The sequence below is a fragment of the Monodon monoceros genome, unplaced genomic scaffold (assembly GCF_005190385.1).
Source record: "Monodon monoceros isolate NGI ecotype Baffin Bay Population unplaced genomic scaffold, NGI_Narwhal_1 Super_Scaffold_12, whole genome shotgun sequence".
Lineage (NCBI taxonomy): Eukaryota > Metazoa > Chordata > Mammalia > Artiodactyla > Monodontidae > Monodon > Monodon monoceros.
Genome location: NW_021703768.1, coordinates 158,005,889 through 158,025,826, shown reverse-complemented (window position 1 = coordinate 158,025,826; position 19,938 = coordinate 158,005,889). Strand labels below are relative to the sequence as shown.

At 56.5% G+C, this 19,938-nt stretch overlaps 1 protein-coding gene across 5 annotated transcripts in view; it reads left to right on the top strand.

The window, feature by feature from the left end:
- CELF5 (CUGBP Elav-like family member 5) overlaps window positions 1-19,128 on the top strand; it is a 46,246-nt gene extending 27,118 nt beyond the window's left edge. The window contains exons 1-11 of one of the 5 annotated variants that reach the window (XM_029218760.1): window positions 1,946-2,191; window positions 4,695-4,746; window positions 6,583-6,711; window positions 8,186-8,265; window positions 9,907-10,053; window positions 10,811-10,952; window positions 11,037-11,183; window positions 12,669-12,731; window positions 13,385-13,468; window positions 16,110-16,212; window positions 18,594-18,827. In XM_029218760.1, coding sequence (XP_029074593.1) covers window positions 1,946-2,191; window positions 4,695-4,746; window positions 6,583-6,711; window positions 8,186-8,265; window positions 9,907-10,053; window positions 10,811-10,952; window positions 11,037-11,183; window positions 12,669-12,731; window positions 13,385-13,468; window positions 16,110-16,212; window positions 18,594-18,609 — 1,209 coding nt within the window. In that variant the 3' untranslated portion in view covers window positions 18,610-18,827. Of the gene's footprint in view, window positions 1-1,945; window positions 2,192-4,694; window positions 4,747-6,582; window positions 6,712-8,185; window positions 8,266-9,906; window positions 10,054-10,810; window positions 10,953-11,036; window positions 11,184-12,668; window positions 12,753-13,384; window positions 13,469-16,068; window positions 16,213-18,593 lie in introns of those variants that run through there. The other 4 variants (XM_029218761.1, XM_029218759.1, XM_029218758.1 and 1 more) reach the window with 4 other exon arrangements.
- Window positions 19,129-19,938: the final 810 nt, after the last annotated feature.

Genomic DNA, 19,938 nt, shown 5'->3' with positions numbered 1-19,938 from the left:
ACCTGGCGGCCGCCCTGCTGCTCATCTGAGCACCCTGGAGAAGGATGAGTTTGTCCAGCTATGAGTCCCCCCACAGGCCCCTCCTGAAGCCCCTTCTGTGCACACAGGGGTCTCTGAGGTGGTCCCTTTGCACGATCCACCCCCATATCCCATGACTCAGCTCAGAGTCAAGCCAACCCTGAGAATGGGCGGGGGGGCCCCAAAGTGCCGAATGTCTCATGATTTGGCTTCCCCAGACCTCAGTATCCTAGTCTGTAAAGTGGGTTTGCGGAGTGTTTTGAGGGTCCTTTGAGGTGACACAGGCCAGATGCTGAGCACACACTTGGCAAATAGATGCTGAGTGAATGAACGCAGGGTCCCAGGCAAGTCGAGCTGTGGGACTCTGGCCAGTCATGTCTCTTGCCGAGCCTGTTTTCTCCCGTGAAATGGGGACAGTGCAGACATGCCTGGCACGAGCTCTTGGGTTACTTCCCGTGCAGGGCACTGTGCCCAGCACGCCTGCCTCACTCTTGCCCACAGGACGGGAGTCTGGAAACCATAGGTCTCGTCTTGTTTCATCTCAGTCATTTGTGGACCCTATGCTGGGTCTTTCTGGGGAGGAGTTCCCAGAGCCTCCCAGCCCTGACTTCAGGAGTTCATCCCAAAGAGGGACGGTGTGTGTGTTGGGGGATGTGTCACCATCAAGGCAATGCCTGGGCAAAGCAACCAAAGCAGATGGGGATGGAGGGGAAGGCTTCGGGGGTAGGTGGCATTCAAGGGGCTTGTGGGGCGAGGATGGGGTGTACAGGGACGCATTCCAGCCCTGTGTCCTCGGGGTGTGGGAGGAGGAGGGGGCCGGAATGGCTGGGACTGAGCAGTAAAGGTGCCTCGAATGCCAGGATGAGGAACTGGCACTCTACCTCAAGGGCAATAGGGAGCCAAGGCAGAATCTAGACCAGGAGAGGGGCTTGGTCTGGAGGTTGGGCTGGGGCTCGAGTGGGAGAGGAAGAGGCTGAAATGGTAGCCCAGGCCTCCCAGATAGGGGTCCACTTTGCTTCCTTCCCCTCCGCACCATCCAGAAACTACCCAGTTGGGGCTTTCCCTGGGCCCCCACATCTAAAGGTGTAGCTTTGCAAATCCAGGAGAATATTTTGGGCCCCAGCCTGTCTACCGAAGAATCTTCCGGCAGTCCCTCCCCACAGTGGCCTCAGTTCCCCCATCTGTAATACACACAGGTCAGACATACGGGACCCTGTTTTCCCAGTGGTGTATGGCTTGACTGAAGTCACTCAGCAAAAGATAGGTGGCAGAGCAAGAACTGGATTCCAGCCACTTAATGTATGCCCACCCAGAGCCCTATCCCACCTGATCCTTGGCTGGAGGAATGGCTGTGTCCTCAGAGGCCCCTGAGGAAACTGGCAGTAGGTCTGACCCCTGCTTCTGATTTTCTCCTCTCTCTTTCTGATTTGCTATCTGTAAAAGGGGCATGTTCCCATCTCATAAAGTTGTTTGGAGATTAAACAAATCAGTGGACATAGGTATGGCTCCAACATGCTCCCCCCGCCCCACCACCAACTCCTATCCATACTTCAAAACCCACTGCAGATTTTCCATCTTCAGTGCACCCCCAGGATGATAGCCTTTGGCTCTTCATTGTTCTAGGCCTAGGTCTCCCAGCACTTGATCCTTCCCTCTGCCCCAACCCTGACCCCATGAGTCTGGAAGTGTCTGCATATGCCTGTTTCCCCCTCTGCCAGACTAGTGGAGTGCTCCCTGAGGGTGCAGAATTACTCAGCATGAGGCACAGGGGAATGTTGTTGAATAAGTGAAAAGAGGAAGGGAGGGGGCAGGGAAAGGGTGCGGTGATGGGGAGCCAGAGAAGGTGGAGGAGGGAGGAAGGGCACTCGGCAAAGACCTCAGTGGGACAGATGGAGAGAGGGAGCCGGAAGGAGGTGGGCAGAGCCAGATGGGCGGGTTGGGGTGGGGGGGAGACCCAGCTCTCCCCTGGCACGCCTCCTCCCGGCTTGGGCGGGCAGCGCGCGCAGGGCCCGGCCTCTGGCGGGCGGATCGCCTGGGCGTTGGGCGCGGAGAACGAGGCGCGGAGCCCGGAGCCCGAGTGTGCGTGCGGCGTGTGCGCGCCCGTGCGCCCAGGGCCAGCCGGGCGGGAGGCGGCACATGGATGCCAGCCTGGTGCGCGTCTGCAGGCCGGTGGGTAAGGCGAGGCGCGGGTCCGCGGGGTGTGGATGGCCGGGCCTCACAGCCTCGGCTTTCGAGTGGGTGACTAGAGAGGAAGGGGCTGCCCACCTGGCTTCTCAGAGCCAGACCAGGACCACCCCCCCCACCCCCCCCGCCGACCTGACCCAGGAGGGGAAAGAGGCCTCCCAGTCGGAGGCGGAAGGTCCCAGGCTCTGCAGCGGGTGGGGGAGATGGGAAGCAGGTAGCCAGGCCGCGAGAATGGGGTGGGGATGGAGGATGCCGTGATGGGGGCATGTTCCCTCCCTGTGGTCCCCCTCCCTCGCTCCCTCCCTCGGCTCATCCATCTCCAGAAGATTATATTTAAATATCTCTTTTGTGCAAGGCAGGAGCTGGGCTCGCCCCTAAGAGGCGGTTTCCATGGCAACAACAATTGCCAGCTTCCGTGTGGTGAATCAGCGTTGCCATGGCAACCCCATCCTCATCTGTCCAAGGTGCTGGGGGTGGGGGGGGGGAGGTGAGGGCCAGCGGAGGCGGGTGAGAGGGGTGGGGGAACGGGAGGCTGGAGCCCAGGTGCCCCATCCCCCCCACCTCCCTTCACCACCTCAGTCTGCCCTCAGCCCAGAAACTGGTCCCATCGGTTGAAATAATCTCCCCTCCCGCCTCCAGCTAGAGGGGTGTGGCACCCAGGTGAAGACGGCCCAGGATGTGTGTGTGTGTGTGTGTGTGTGTGTGTGTGTGTGTGTGTATGGTGGGGGAAGGGGGATGTGGTTTGGCCTTTCCCAGGTGGTCAGGGTTCCTCTGAGGGTGTGGCTGGGTGGCAGGAAGATTGGGCTGGGGGAAGTGGGGGCCAAATGGCGAAAACAGAAGCCTCTCTGGTCTGGGGCTCCCAAGGCTGTGTTCACATTGAGGAGGCCCATATGTGCCACAGACACACACTCAGAAAGAGGGAGGGTATCAGAGCGGGAGGGGCTCACCGAGGGGAAGGGAAGCAGAAAAATAACCTCTCCAGGCCTTGATTTTGACATCTGTAAAACAGCGTAAAAATTGTGCATCTTTCTGAAAGCTTGCTGGGCAGCTGCACTGTGATTTAAAAACATGTTTATCAAGCACCTCTGAATGGCTGTGGGGATCTACTCCGAGATTGTCTGACCTGGGAGGGGGGCTGGGACCAGCACTTGTTCCAACCCCAGGCCTGGTGCAGAGGGACCAGGTGCCTTTCTATGCTGGTGGGTGTTGGCCACTTCCTTCTGGTCAGTTCAGTTCAGCAAACTCCTCTGATTCTCTCCTGTACCCTGCCCTGAGGGGCGGGGTTGTGATGTTATGGTCTCAGTCTGGAGGGAAACAGAGCAACACATAAACACTTCCTGCCCTGAGGCAGAGGGAGGAAGGGACCCAAAAAGGTGGAAGGTTTGCCTGCATGGGGACTTTTGAGCTGGGTTTTGAAGGATGAGTAGGAGTTCACCAGAGACACCAGGTTGGGAGGAAGATTCTGTCCTAGAATCAACAGAGAAGCAAATGCCACCCAACCCCACATCCCTCAAATCTGTTCTGAAATATTTGCATTAGCTGATACCCCTGGCTGGGTAAATTGCAGGAGTGGGGGTTAGAGAAGGATTTCTTCCACTGAACAGTTCACTGGTTTCTTCCATTTTCAGTGCTGAGAGTGGGGGACAGAGTCCAGAACAATAAGTCCAGATTGCAGGCCAGTCCACTGAAGTATGACAGTTCCCCCCACTCGAGGCTCAGGGAGCTGGCCAAAAGTAGCTGCCTTGGTGTATCAGTCAGCTACTGCTGAGTAATAAACTGCCCCAACCATTTTATTTGTTCATGATTCTGTTGGTTAACAAGCTCAGGCTGGGCTTAGCTGGGCAGTTCTACTGGTTGGTCCTGAGTCATTCATGCAGTTGCAGTCAACTGGGGCTCGACTGAGGCTAGCTGAGCCAGGACTCCCATGCGTTGTGTGTCAGCAGGGCATCTCTGTGCATGCGATGTCCCGTCTTCCAGTAACTCACCTGGATTTGTCCACCTGGCAACCTCCATGGCTCCAAAAAGGCAACTTCTCTTGAGGGCAAGGCTTGGAACTCTCACAACTTCACTTCCACCACATTCTCTTGGTCAGAGCAAGTCGCATGGCCAAGTCCAAAAGCAAAAGGTGGGGAAATAGACTTCAGCTCTTGATGAGAGGAACCACAAAATCACATCACATACAGGGACTGCAGGAGTTGGGCCATCTTTGCAAACCATCTATCACATTTGGGGAGGCAAGAAGACTCCCTGGATGAAGGGTTATTGTTACTGGGCTTTGAAGGCAAAGTGGGAGTTTTCCAGGCAGCAAGAGCAAAGCCCTGTAGGTGGGACCATGTGTCACTTGGTGTGACTGAGGTGCTGGTTGCTGCCAGAGGTTGGTGGGATGCTGAGGCTGGGGAGGTGGACAGGAGTGCCCAGCAGAGCTCAGGTGAAGCTCCCACCCATGCTACCCCCACTGCCCACCTTGACCTCCCTCCCCCCTCTCTCCACAGATGGCACGGCCAATCCAGGTGAAGCCTGCGGACAGCGAAAGCCGAGGAGGTAGTTGTCATCTCTCCGTGGCCACCAGGCTGTGGGTTGGCAGAGGAATGGGAGGAGGGAAATCCTTGCACAAAGGTGGTGGGAGAGGCAGAGGCCCAGGCTGGGGTGGGGTGGGAGAGTAGGGAGGCCGTGTCCCCTCCTCCTAACCACAGGGCCACAGGCCCAGCAGTGGGAGGTGTGGCCAGGTCCTGCTGCTTTCCCCTAGAACTTGAAATACCCCACTCGTCTCAGGGTGCAATAACGGGGATCTTCAGACGCAGAGGGGATGGGGTCCCTGGAGGACTATGGATTGGTTTCTGGGCTCTGCGTGTATGTGCATGTTTGCATGTCTGAGCAAGTGCAGGTGTGTGTACATGAGCATGCCTTCCTGGGCACGGCTGTGCGCAGATGTATGCGAGTGTGTGCACAAGTGCATGTGTGTTTCTGGCAGGTGCAGTGGGGGTGCCTGCCTGACTGTGTGCACATCTGCGTGCCTGGGCTTTGCGTGGGTGTATATGTTCAAGCATGTGTGCTTGACTGTTCCCGGCTGGGCGTGTGGGTGTGCAGGCTGGGCCCTGTGTCTGCATTAGGCTGGACCTCTGGGTGGCTGTGTGCCCATGGGGAGATGCTTGGCTGTCCCCAGTGGGATCCAAGGCTAGTCATTCTTGGATATTTTTGACCCCCCTCCCCATCTCAGGTGGATGGGGGGCTGAGGGAGAGCAGCCAGCCTTGGAGGTGCTGTAGGGGGTAGGGCTGTTAGGACCTCTGTGTATGTGTAGGATCCTGGTAAAGCCCATCGGGAATGGGAGCCTGTTTTCACACTCTCCAGCCTGGCTTCCACTGTGGGTCAGGGACTAGAGTGGGGGGATCTGCATGTTTTCATCTCTGTCTCTCTGTCTCTCATTCTCTCTCTCCTTCTCTCCCTCTCCCTCCATCTCTGTTTCTCTCTCCTAATCTTTTTCTCTCCTCCTATCTCTCTGGTTCTCTTTGTGCTTCTCTGTGTATCTCTCTTTGCCTCTTACTGTCTCTCTTTGCCTGTCTCTGTCTCTCAGTCTCTCCCTGTCCCTCTCTCTCTCCCTCATATGTCTCTCCCTCCCTCCCACCCCATGAGTGACAGCTGCCAGAGGACGGGTTTCCATAGTAACCAAGCTCACCCTTCCTGGAAGAGGAAGCTGCCGCGTTCCTGATTACAGGGGAGCAGCGCAATTCCCCCAGGGGGAGTGGGGGACAGAGTTCTGGTACCTCACCTGGGAGAGGCTGGTCCAGACTGGCCGCTGGCCTTAGAGTTGGGCAGGTCCCAGCCAGGCCTGCAGCCAGGCCCCAAGCCAACCCCAGGCTCCCCAAGCACCTGGTCTTGTGCCCACACACTGTTCATTCATTCAATAGACGTTGATTGCTTGGCCCCTCCTGAGCCCTGGCAAGGTTGGGCGGGGAGCTCTGCTGGGCACTGTGAGGATGCAGGGGCCCTCAGCGCTCACCCCTGCCTGGAAAATCTAGATGGCAGACAGACAGACAGACATGGACCCGGGCCAGGCAAGGCAGTTCCTAACCCTGGTACTATGTGTGGACTCTGAGTGCATAGGAGGGAGAGGCCGTTTTGCCCAGAGGGTGGAAGCAGTTGGACAGAGAGGCATTCCAGGCAGGGGGCACTCCATGAGGTGGGACCTCGCAGGCACGTGGAAAGGTGGAGAGACCCAGGCAGGGAAAGCGCGTGGCTGTGTCCTCCCTCACACGCGCAGAAGAGGGCCCAGGGGGGTCCAGGCGCCCTGCTCCACGCCCTGCTACCTCCACTCTCTGCTGGATGGACGGAGAAAATTCCCGGAGCCTAGGACTCGGCTGAGGTGGTGTCTCCGCCCACAGGGGACCGGAAGCTGTTTGTGGGGATGCTGAACAAGCAGCAGTCAGAGGAGGACGTGCTGCGGCTGTTCCAGCCCTTCGGGGTCATAGATGAGTGCACCGTGCTCCGGGGGCCCGACGGCAGCAGCAAAGGTGATGGGCCGTGCGCGGGGCTGGCTGCTGGGGGCGGGGCTGTGGGAGGGCGGGGCTGGAAGGATGGGGCGGAGCGGGCACAGGAGAGCGCGGCGGGATCCAGGGGGGGGGGCGGGGATTGGGGGGGGGGGCTGGCCCATAGCGGGCGGGGCCTAGCACGTGGAGAGCGGGCTGGAGGGATGGGGCCCCGCTAGGTACACAAGAGGGTGGGGCTCGCTCAGGTGGCGGAAGCGGCACGTGGGAGGGCGGGGCCGACTCCGGGGGGCGGGGCGAGCAGAGACTGTCCAGTCCTACGCGGTCCTACCCGTGTGCTCGTGTCCGTCTGGGGCTGCCTGTCTCTACCTGACTCTGTGCATGGGGCTGTTGCCATCTGGATTTGCCTATGTCCTGTGCCTGATCCTACTTGCTCCACCGTTCCTGTATGGTTGTACCATGCAGGAATGATTGTTTAATGATCTCCAGAAACTTGTTTTCCGGTCTACTCACGTTACTGCATGTACCTAGGGTTGAGTATCACTCCGCCTGTGTCTCTTAGTCTCTGACACTCTTTCTGAGTGTCCAAATGGCTATTTCTGTTTGGGTATCCATGTGCCTGGTGGTCTCCGTCTACCTGATTCTACGTGTTGAGGTTCATCTGTCTGGGACTGAGTCTCAGTTTGCCTCTCTCTGCCCTGGCGACTTTATCTTACTGGGACTGAATGTATCTGATGGTCCCTGACTGTTTATTTGCCTGACTCTTTTCTTGTAATTGAGATATGATCACATACTGTAAAATTCACCCTTTTAAAGTGTGCAGTGAAGTGCTTCACAAAATTCACAAAACTGTGCAACTGTCACCACTATCTAGTCCCGGAACATTTTCACACCCCTTACCCCAAATCTGCCTGGCTTATCCATAGCCCTCTCTCTGTCTGGAACTGTAGCCTATGACCGTCTGTCTGGATTTGCCTGTGTCTGGTGGTCTCTGGTTGTCTGTCCACCTGATTCTCCCCTTGCCTGGTGACTTTTCATCCCCATCTATCCAACTCTGGCCACATGGGCGTATCTGTCTGGGTCTGAGTGTACCTCTGCCTGAGTGTGCCCACAGGACTGCATCTCTCTGTGTCTGTGTCTGATGGTTTGTCACTCTAATTCTGCGTATCTGATTACAACTCTGGATCTCGTGGCATTGGTGGCTAGTGGGCGTTCTCTAAGCCCATCCCCTTCACTTGTTCTAATGGGCAGGGCCTGCCTCTCCACCTGTGCACCTCCTCACACCCTCTGATGAGGTCTTGGACAAACCGCTGTCTGGCTGGCTGGCTGTGTGCTTGTCTTACTGTCTGATCCTTCCTTGTCCAGCTGTCTGTCTGAACAAATGGCTGGCTGTCTCTCGGATGTCCGACTTTTGGGCTGCCTTTGTCCACGCTGACCGGCCGTGCAGGGCTGTCAGCCCCTCTCCTGTGGCCTCTCACCCATTCCCCTTCTCTCGGAGCAGGCTGTGCCTTCGTGAAGTTCTCCTCCCATACGGAGGCTCAGGCGGCCATCCACGCCCTGCATGGCAGCCAGACCATGCCGGTGAGTCGGAGTTGCCCTGGGCGATGGGGGTAGGGGTGGGAAAGGAGCAAGGGGGCCCGGCCTTACCATCCCAGCCATCTGGTAGCCCCTGGCCCTTCTTCAGAGAGGTCATGGTGGGGAGAAGAGGCGCAATCTCTGATGGTGGTATGGGTGGGTGTATGTGTGTGATTGTGTGTGTGAGCCTGCAAGTAAGTGTGGAGTGTGTATGGATGTCCTGCCAGCACGTGGCTGCCCGTACGCGAGTACGCGCAGGCCAGTGTGTGTGTTGGTGTGTGCACGTGTGCGTGTCTGTGTGTGATTGTGAGTAGGTGGGTGTCAGTGTGCACACAAGGTGTGTGTAATGGGTATGGATACGTGTGCACGTGTGCGCTGGTGCATACGCACATGTGTACACGTGTGATTGCATACGCACAAGTGTGTTAAGTGGGTGTGTTCGTGTGAGCACACGTGTGCAAGTATGTATCTGAGTGCACATGTATATGTGCGAGTGTGTGTCTGGGTGACATGGGGGGAGCTAGTGCACGTGTGTACATCTATAGGAGTGTGAAGGCAAATGTCTGTGTGTGGAGGAGTGAGCATGCATGTGAATGTAGGCAGTCACGTGTGTACATGTGTGACTGTGTGCACGTGAGTGTGTGAGTATATGTGCACGTATTTGGGAGTGTATGCATGTGTGTGTGTGCGTGTCAATGGTGAGTGTGTGGGCGGAATGCATGTGTAAGTGTGTGCAAATGTGTGTGAGCCCCAGAGGAGCACGGAGAGATGGGGCTGGAGGGGCCTGCAGATCAAGGCTGAGAAGCGTGGGGTTCCTCCTAGGGTGATGGGGGCCCCAGAGGGAAGGGACCGGGTCATTTGGAAATGTCCCCGTGGGGCCAGAGTGGGGACGAGTCTGGAGCCGGGAGCCTGTGGGCCTGCAGCAGTGAGAGGCTGGAGGGGACCACACAGGTGTTGGGGGTGGCCCTGCCTCCAAGGAAAGTGGCCCTGGGAGCCACCATCACTGTACATAAATGTCCAAATCTGCCACAGGGAAGACAGGCCTTGGGGACCCACTCTCTGTTGTTCTGGGAAATGGGTGTGAAGAGCAGGGCAGTCTCAGATCCTTCCTTCTATTGCTCTCTGGGTCCTCAGGCATCAGTTTTAATCCTTAGAGGGGCAGGAGTCAGCTCATCCGAAGGTCAGGCTTTCTCCTGCTCCGAGCTGTCCAGTGATGGAGCTGGTGGGCGGCGCAGGGAGTGAGCTCTCCATCAGAGGAGGTATTCAACCTCTCTGATGGTTGGAGCCTTACCTGTTCTCAGGTATGGGTGACAGCTATAGGGTCCTCCATGCGGGCCCCCATTGTTCCCCTCCAGCAGTTGGATTCTCCACCCATTTTGAGAGTGTGGTTGACAGTCAGGGTCCTCACTATGCCCCAGATGCAGCCCCCCGCGCCCGGACGCCCCACTTGTGCGCACGAGGGGGCTGCAGGGTCAAGTGTGAGACCTGGGATGCTGATCTCCAGACTGTCCTCACTGTGGCACCTGGGACTTCGAGGGTGGGGCTGACAGCTGCTGCTATCCACACCCCTACACCCCTCGTAAGGGACCCCAGAGTCCCGGCTACGTCCCCCCTTCTTTCCCTCCCTGCTTGCGGCTGCCCCTGCAGGGTGCCTCCTCCAGCCTGGTGGTCAAGTTTGCTGACACGGACAAGGAGCGGACGCTGCGGCGCATGCAGCAGATGGTGGGCCAGCTGGGCATCCTGACGCCGTCCCTCACCCTGCCCTTCAGCCCCTACAGTGCCTACGCCCAGGCTGTGAGTGACCCCAGCAGACACACTTCTGTCTCCAGCAGGGCTTCTGAGACTTCTCTGGGGATCTGGCTCAGTCTGTCTCACTCTCTTTCACCATCTATTCTCAGTCTAGGGCTTCTGCCTCTTTGCCCATCTTTCTGTTTCTCTGGCCCAGTCTTTCTGACTCAGGGCCTTATTCTGGCTGTGGCTGAGTCCCCAAATCCAGGCCACTTCCTGACCCCAGCCCCAGCTGAGCCCCCAACCATGGACTATGCTCCGAGCCCAAGCTGAGCCCCAGCTCTGGACTGACAGGACACCAGACTCAACCCCTACATCCAGCCTGAACCCTCACCCGGCGTGAACATCAAATGAAGATCCAACCTTGAGTTGACCCCCAGATCCTAGCTGTTCCCCAAATCTAGATTAGCCTGAATTCTAGCTAAACCTCCTGGATGACTCCAAGCTGAGACCCAACCCTGAGTGAGTTCAACATTGGCTGAGCCCTGGTCCCAGACTGAGTCCTGATCTTAGACTGAGCCCTAATCCCTGGCTGAGCTCTCATTCCTAAATGAGCCTGGAACCTAGTCTAGGCCCTGATCCTACACTGAGACTTAATGCCAGGCTGAGCCCCAATTCCTAACTGATCCCTGACCCCGACCTGAGCCAAGACACCCGGCCTGACCCCCTAGTTCCTGGAGGACCCGCCCCCCCACCTCATGAGCTGTGATCTCAGGTCAGGTGCCACTTTGACTGTGCACGTTGACTCCCTCTCCACCCCCAGCTCATGCAGCAGCAGACAACGGTCCTGTCCACCTCAGGCAGCTACCTGAGCCCCGGCGTGGCTTTCTCACCCTGCCACATCCAGCAGATCGGCGCCGTCAGCCTTAACGGGCTGCCCGCCACACCCATCGCCCCTGCCTCTGGTGAGAGTCCGCCAGGGACCCATGGATGGGTGGGCAGGGCCGGGGCCAGGATCAGGCTCCCCGTGACGCTCTTCCGCTCCCCAGGATTGCACTCGCCCCCGCTGCTCGGCACCACCGCCGTGCCCGGCCTTGTGGCTCCGATCACCAATGGCTTCGCAGGTGTTGTGCCCTTCCCTGGCGGGCACCCCGCCCTAGAAACCGTATATGCCAATGGCCTTGTGCCCTACCCAGGTAACTCGGGTGGTCCCCGGGGGCCGAGGAGAGTGGTAGGAGGCAGGGAGGGTGTCCCCGGGACAAGCATGAGTCCCTATGCCTTGGTGTCCAGGGGACAAAGGGGCAGGACAAAGGGAGTTTCAGGTGAACAGATACTAGCTGTGGGCACAGAGAAAGAGGTTAAACATAGAAACTTTGCATCCAGACCTTTCTGGGTTCGAATTCCAGTTCAGTGGCCCTGGGAGGTTTCTTTAAGTCTCTGAGCCTCATTTTGCTCATCTGGGAAATGGGGCGGATAACATCAGTCATCTCATGAGATTGCACTGACGAGGCAATCAGTCTGTAAAATGCTAACGCGTCACCTGGTACCAAGAATGGCACCATCAATCTTCATTAGTAATCGTTACCATTTGGGAAAATATCAGTGCCCATATTCATTCATTCACTCATTAATTCATTAATTCAATATTGGCCATGCACTGATTTGTTGGGCTGGGCTCTGCCCTCCTGAAGCAGAGGTCTCACTTTCCTCTACCCTATACCATAATTTCAAGGCAAACATCTTCCCACACCTTGCTTAGGTGAAGTATGTCATCTGCGTTTCCACCGCTGAGAATTTGTTTATTCTTACCTTGCAATGATTGGCGCTCACGGGGAGTTTCAAAAATAATATAGAGAGGTACTGGTACCCCTCACCCAGCGTCCCTGGATGCTAACGTCTTATGTAACCACAGTATGTTGTCAAAACTAGGAAACTGACATTGGTACAGTACAATGAACTCAACGGGAGTTGGAGAGCCTACTCAGACTTCACTATTTACAGGCACTTGTGTGTGTGTGTGTGTGTGTGCGTGGTTCTATGTCATTTTATCACAGGTATAGTTTCATGTAACCACCACCACAATCTACATACAGAACTGTTCCATCACTATAAAGTAATTCGTTCATGCGATCTCTTTACTGTCTTACCTCTCCCCCATCACCACCCCATCTTCTAGCAACCTCTCTCCATTCAAGATCTTTTTGCTCAATTTTCCCCAGACTCTCCAGCTCTGGTTGCCTAGACAAGCTCTCCCCTACCCCTGTGTCCTCCCCTAGGGACCGTCGGAAGGTCACAGCCACGTAGGGGATCCATAGGGTGTCTGATGATCAAGGTGTGGGGAGGGATAAAGGGAAGGGATGGGGATGGGTGGTGATCAAAAGCAGAGACCTGGAGTCCTGGAGAATCCAGAGAATAAAAGAGAGGACCAAGGGGGGTCAGGATGGGGACAGAGAGTTGGGGTTGATTGTTAAACCTCTCTGGAGTCTGAGAAACCTGGATTCGAGTTTGGCTTCTGTCATTTCCTACCTGAGCGGCCCTATGCCAGCTGGTTTCCCCACCTGTAAAATGTTTCCATACCTGTGAAACGTTTATGCAGAAGTGAAGCTGGGGGTGGGTGTTGCGGGGTGGATGGACGACTTCTGCTGCCCCCGCCCCACTCAGCCCCTCCGTCTGCCCCGCAGCTCAGAGCCCGACGGTGGCCGAGACCCTTCATCCCGCCTTCTCCGGAGTACAGCAGTACACAGGTAGGGAGGCAGCGCGGCCCCGCCCCGCGCGTGACCCTGTCCCTCGGCCCCCGGCGTCCTACCTGGGCTAGCCACGCCACGCCCCTAGCCACACCTAGATATGGTCCCTGCCCTCAGAGCCGTCCTCTCATCCTACCTTCCCTCTTCTGCCTGTGCCTCCTACTTTGGGCCCAATCCCAGTTCTTGGCCTCCCCCACGCCCCGCCTTTCTTCAACATTTGGCCCTGCCCCTCATAACCTGCCTTTGGTACCGCCCCTCATGTCCTGCCCAGACTGACCCCGCCTCTGCCAGGGCCTCGCTCGGATTTCTGGCTTGTCTTCCTAAAGGCTGCCTTGGCCCCGCCCTCAGCCACGCCCACGCCCACTCTGCTCTTCCCTGTTGCCTTGGCCCCTCCCTCCAATGCGACCACGCCCCTCCCAGACCCGTCCTCGAATATGACCACGCCCCCTTCTTCTTCCCTAGACGGGTTCTTGGCCTTGCCCTCAGACCGTCTCTCCCATGTGACCACACCCCTCCGCCTTCCCTAGACCCGGTCTTGGCCCCACCCTCAGCTGTGACCCCGCCCCTCACGTCTTAGCCCCGCCCCCACGCGCACCGGCTGCCCACCGGCCTCACGCCCGCTCCGCCCTGTGTCTCGCTCCCGGTCTCTGCAGCCATGTACCCCACCGCGGCCATCACGCCCATCGCGCACAGCGTCCCCCAGCCGCCGCCCCTCCTGCAGCAGCAGCAGCGAGAAGGTGAGGGGGCCGCGACCTCCCCTGGGCGCCAGCCCCGCCCTTTGACCGCCCCCCTCCACCTCCAGGACCCCCGGCTCGGCCTGGCCTTGGGGAACCGCTCGGCCTGGGGTCCGGACAGACCTGGGTTCAAGCCCCGGCGTAGCCCATGGGTGTTTGGGGGGGCGACTGACTCTTCCTCTCTGAGCCTCAGTCTCCTCCTCCGGAAAGTGGGAATGGGGCTAGTCCCGACCCAGTAGGGATAGCAGTGACCCAGAACGGGATGATTCTCTGAAATTTTTTTGAGAGAATTTAGGGGGTGGCATGGTGAGGTATCTCGGGGCAAATGAGGCTTCCTCAGTAAAGTCAAGGGGGCGAGGAGTTAGATTCTGGAGTCGGAGGACCGGGATTCAAATCCACGCAGTTCTGACTTGTGAGCGTCATAAGGAAGGCACCTCACTGCTCCGGGCCTCAGTTTCCTCATCTGCCACTCAGGCGACCACCTTACTCCCCTTGCTGTGGAGTAAGCAGCGGCGGTTCCTGACACATGGTGGGCACTCAGCCAGGGAGGCCCTTCCTCTCCTTCATCCATCTAGTGGGGGTGGGAGCGGGGGCTGGGGAGAGGCAACCAACCAGAAAAGCCCCAAATCGCCCCACGACCTGGGAAGCTTGCGGGTGGCCTGGCCCGCAGACTGATTTCTGTGAGGCTCTGTTCAATTTCTCCCTTGCCCTGGGCCTGCAGGAAGGGGAACACTGGCAGGGTGCAGTGGAGAAAAGCTGGTCCCCATGCAGTCCGTGCTGCTGTAACAGGATGTATGCTTTCTGGAAAGTCACCTGAGTTTGCAGAACCTCACAATACCAACTACAAGGCTCGTGGGGGAAATGGGGTCGTGGTACACCATTCAGAAACGTTGGCTGTGAGGTGCCAAAAAAGAAAAAAGATAAGATGCTAATGAAAACAGTAGCACAGTTTTATGCGTGTTAGATAGTTTAGAGATACCCGAAGAGTACAATAAATTTGGTACTTTATCTTGGAAAAGACCGCAAGTTTGCAGGGGGAAGTGGCATCCGAGGGGTTGCAGCATGTGAGTTACCTTGAAGTGATGGAAAGGCTTGTCTGAAATCAGACGGAGAGTCGGAACCCCAGACGGGGATGGGCCCTGCTCATAACATGCTTGGAGAACTGAGAAAGTTGGATGTTGAAGCTGTATGTGTGTGTGTGTGCACGCGCGCGCGCACGCACACACACATTTTGCTTTCTTATGAGGTTCGGTGCAGCTGCGTGTGGTTTTCTGCATTCACCTAGTGTTTCTTGGAGATGAGATAGCACACAGACAAACACAAAATTCTTGTTTGCTCAAAACTGTTCCATAACATATCAGTTGTATGGGAACGCACTTGCATTTTAAAAACAAGCATGTCAGGGAATTCCCTGGAGGTCCAGTGGTTAGGATTCGGCACTTTCACCGCCGTGGCCCTAGGTTCAATCCCTGGTCGAGGAACTAAGATCCCACAAATCTCGGGGCACGGCCAAACAAACAAAAACAAACAACAACGACAGCAACAAGAAGCATGTTAGCAGCACTGTGGTCCCCATCAGGAAGATAAGGGTGGATGTGGATGTGAATGTGTAATCTTGGATTTTGTATTTTCTGGGGTGGGGAATATTCATTGTGAGGGTGGGGGGATTCTCGGTGGTTTGAGGGCTACCTTTTTGGGGGGGGACCTGGGAGAAGGTTGTCTGTAGGTTTTGGATTAGAGGTAGGTTTGAGGACTGTTGATGACTTTGGATAATCAAGATTTTAAAATGCTATTATTATTTATGGTTATTATATGAGCCATGACTGGGGATTACTGGGGGAGGGGATGATTCTGAGGGTTAGCTGTGCTTTAAAAAATTATTTCTGGTTGGTATAGCATATCATTTAAAAATTACCGGTGGTTTCAGGATATCTGGGGTTCGGGACTAGAGAATAATCTCTATTTTACTTGATTTTATTTTTGCATCATTTTTGAAATTATCCAAGGTTTTGAAAATTATCCAAGGTTTGGAGGGTTATCCAAGGTTTTGAAAAATATCTGGATATTTGGGGTTTAGGACCAGGCAATTACTAGTCTGATTTTATTCTGTGATCATCAGACTTTCAAAAAGGTATATTTCATTTTAAAACCAGTTTTAGAATTATGGAGTTATTGCAAAGACAGTACAGAGTGTCCGTATACCCTACGCCCAGTTCATCTGATTTCTATAAATGACCAGGAGTTTGAGGCTTAGGGATTTTCCGGGGTTGGGGTTGTATGGGATTTTTGGATTATCTGGGGTCTGGGATGGAAGAATTTATCTCAGTTGTGGAGGGTAGGGATCATACGAATTTTATAAGTTCTCTGGGGCCTGAGGATCATTAGAGGTTTGGAGTGTCTGAGTGTGGGATTTTATAGACAAGGGATTAGGGCTCCCGGCCTCCCCTTCCTGCCACTTCCATGCCTCTTCTTTCTGAGTGTCACGGGGCACCCCTCTCCCAACAGCTGGAGATGTCAGATGTGGGCTCCGGACCCGTGCCCCTCCCTCGGGGGTCCGCCTCCTCTCCTTGGGGGCTTTATGTCTTTCTCTCCCCCACCTACAGGTCCCGAAGGCTGTAACCTGTTTATCTACCACCTCCCCCAGGAGTTTGGAGACACGGAGCTGACGCAGATGTTCCTGCCCTTCGGCAATATCATCTCCTCCAAGGTGTTTATGGATCGGGCCACCAACCAGAGCAAATGTTTTGGTGAGTCCCTGCTGCGGGTGCCCCCTCCTGCTTGCCAGCCCCGTCCCACGCGCCCCTCGCCCTGGAATGGGGATTGGGAGTGTGTGGTCAGCCATGAGACAGGTCTGGTCCAAAAGAATCCCTGGAGGTCCAGTGGTTAGGACTCCGTACTCTCACTGCCAAGGGCCGGATTCAATCCCTGGTGGGTGAATTAAGATCCCATAAGCCGAGCGGTGTGGCCAAAAAAGAAAAGAAAAAAAAAAGAATCACATTTATAATCAAAGTAAACACTTATTAAGCACCTACTGTGTGCCAGGCACTCACCATGCAGCATTTCTAAGACTCCCTTGTTCATTTATTCATCAACAAATAGACATACGGTACACCTACTGTGTGCCACCGCTCAGCATTGTGCCTGGCACACAGCAGTGCAAGAAGCCAACAAAAATCCCTGCCCTCTGAAAGCTCACAGTCTTGCCACTCTGCCTATAGAACTTTCTCCGATGATAGAAATGCTCTACATCTCTGCTGTCTGAGCCGACCACCCCATGTGGCTGCTGAGCGCTTGAAATGTGGCCAGTGTGACCAAAGGACTGAATTTTTTATTTTACTTAATTTTAATGAATTTCAGTTGAAATAACCACCCATGGCCAGTGGCTGCCGACCAAATTGGAAAGCACAGGTCCAGGGGGAGGAGATGGAAATTAACAAATATAGGATATAGGCCAGGGAGTTATAAATGGTATAGACAAAAATAAAACTGGTAAGAAAATACAGACTGATGAGGAGGCAACACTTCAACTGAGACCTGAATGATGAGGAGCCAGCCATGGGGTGTCTTGGAGAAGAGTGTTCTAGGCAGAGGGAACTGCATGTACAAAGGCCCTGGGGCAGGACAGTGCCTGGCATGTTGGAGCAACAGCGAGGAGGCCCGTGTGGCTGGAGCAGAGTGAGCGAGGGGGAGAGAGGGAGGAGGGGAGGGCAGGGAGGGGACGGGGCAGGTCGTGCAGGGCCTTGTGGGCTGTGGGGAGAACTTCCTTGTCCCCAGAAACAGAGGACATTAAGGCTCAGAGAGGCGTGTAACTTGTCCAAAGTCACACGGCAGCAAAGAGGCAGAACCTAGGTTAGAACCAGTCTGTTTGACTCCAAAATCTGGGCTCTGAACCCACCCTGTCCCCTTGGAAGGGTCGACTTTTGACTATTTATTAAGCACCTCCTGTATATACTCATTATCCAACCATAAAAGGGAAGAATTATCCCAATTTACATGGGGAGGAAAGAGAGGCACAGAATGGTCAAGCGACATGCTTGAGGTCACACAGCAAGTTAGGGACACCCCCCCCCTCCAGTGCCCAGGCTCCCTCCTCTACATCCTGCTTCCAGGAAGAAGGAGGAAATTTCTGGAGGAAAACCTACTCTGTCACATTCAGCAGTCAGGGGGTCACATGCCTTCTCTGAGCCTCAGTTTCCTCCTCTATGTAATGGGAGGTGTGGGTGGTGTGAAGACATCCACCCACCCCAGCTCCAGATTCCCCTATGGCTCCCCATGGGCCTCAGCCAGACCCCTCAGCCCTGACCCCACCATCTCTCTGCATGACCTCCCACCCAGCCTCTCCCATGGAGCTCAGGTATCCTGCCCCCAAATGCCCGCACATGCAGTCCTCTCCCCCTGGAGGACCTCCCCAGCCCCTGTGGTCTCTGCACAGTCCTCCAGGAAGTCTGTGAGGACCAACATGTGAGGGGCAGGAGTAGGGCCAGGTGGAGGGTGTCATGCTGGTGGAAGCTTAAGGCGGGGGTGGGGGGATGCTGGAGTGTTTCTGATGGCCCAGGGTGAGGGGGGGTCTGGGAATGGAAAGAGAGACAGAGACCAAAAGAGAAGAGACAGAAAGGGAGGAACAGAGAGAAGAAACACAAAGACACACACACACACACACACAAAGACAGAGAGAAACAGAGAAACAGACAAGGACAGACAGACAGACACAGTCACATGGGCAGACAAGACCCCTGATGGATAGAGATCTCAGAGGAGGCACAGGGTGGGCATCCAGAGCCTCGAAGGAGGCAGGCATGGGGTCTGGGGAGGGAGAACATGGCCCTCCCGGGGCCCCCAGAGAGCCAGCCTGTCCCCCACGTCAGTTGGGAAGTCTCAGCAGAGCAGACCCCAGGTAAGGAGTGAGCGCCCCGTCCCGCAGGCACGCAAGCCCAGCGCGTGTCAGAACCAGGCCAGGGCTGCTGTGTGTGCTCTGCGAAGCCCTTCCACCTCCCTGGGCCGTCTGCCCCTGCGAGCGCACACCCCCGCCCCCAGGACCCCGCGAGCCGGGCAGCCAGGGCTGCAGCGCTGGAGCGAGCAGAGGACGCCCGCGTTGCCCTCCATCGTGGGTCCACCCCGGTCTCCGCAGGCTTCGTGAGCTTTGACAACCCGGCCAGCGCGCAGGCCGCCATCCAGGCCATGAACGGCTTTCAGATCGGCATGAAGAGGCTCAAAGTGCAGCTGAAGCGGCCCAAAGATCCGGGACACCCCTACTGACCGGCCCACAGCGCCCCGAGGCTGCGGGCTTGGCCCAGGTGAGCCGCCAGGCGGCCCCGCCCCTGCTCCCGCCCCCACCCCGGTCTTGTCCGCACCCCCTCCTCATTCTCCAAACCCTCCCGAGGCTGGGGGGATGCTGCAAGAGGCTACAAGGAGCCCCCAGGTTTGGTTGACGGGGACAGAGCTGGACGAAGACACCCCCAATCCCCCCCCACCCCCCACCCCCGTGGTCAGGGCTGGAACCGGAGCAGTAGGATGGGGTTGGGGAGGGTAGTTAGGGAATCCTTCCTGGAGAAGGCTTTGAAGGATGAAAAAAAGTTCACCTGAGAGATGGGGCTTGGTCTGGGGTGGGGGAGGGCTCTGGGGAGGTGTTTCTGTCCTGTCCTAAGAATCTGTTCTCTCAGCTGGGCCCCTCTGGGAGCTCTTCATTTGGCATAATTCATACCCAGTGGGTTGATGGGAGAGTGGAATATTTGCCCCACCCGACAGCATGCGGCGGGGTGTGTGTGTCGGAAATCCCCTCGAACAAATGAGCAAATCCCCAAGAGTGTTTGTGCCATCAGAGTGAACACCTGTGTCAACTCATCGCTTCTTTGGGGAATGAGCCGTGAGCCTCAGGGGCCAATGGGGAAACTTATAAGTGAGCCCAAGCCTTGACAAGCCTCATCTGTGAAATGGGCCCGTGCCTGTGGCCTCCTCCAGGGGTCGTGGGGCGGATTCACAGGGCACTCGGTGTTTTCCCGGCTGAGCCCAGGACCAGCCACCTGGAAAGCTCTGGATAAGTCTTTTTGATATTTTCCTCTTAACCGCCGTCGCCATCATCATCACAGAGGCTCCTCTGGGGTCTGGTGCGAAGCAGGTGCTCAGTGAGGGGCTGCTCCCAGACCCTGCCGGGGCAGCACCCACAGAATCGAGGGTGTTCAGTCACCGGGTCGTGGGTCGTTGGGGGCGCGCTCGCGGAAATCCGCCACCAGAGGCCAACAACAGGATATCGGCGTGCTTTGAACATGCTGACAGCAAATCCTCACTAAGCACCTACTGTGCGCCAGACACTGTTTCCAGCACCACGAATGAACAGAAATGGGGGTGGGGAACTGCTTCGTGGAGCTTCAGGGGCAGGGAGCTGGGAAGAGGAGGCAGAAAGAAATGTTTGTCCCCAGTGGCCGGATGAGGACACGGGCTTGGCGACCCTCGGTCCCTTCCAAGCCGGGTGTGTC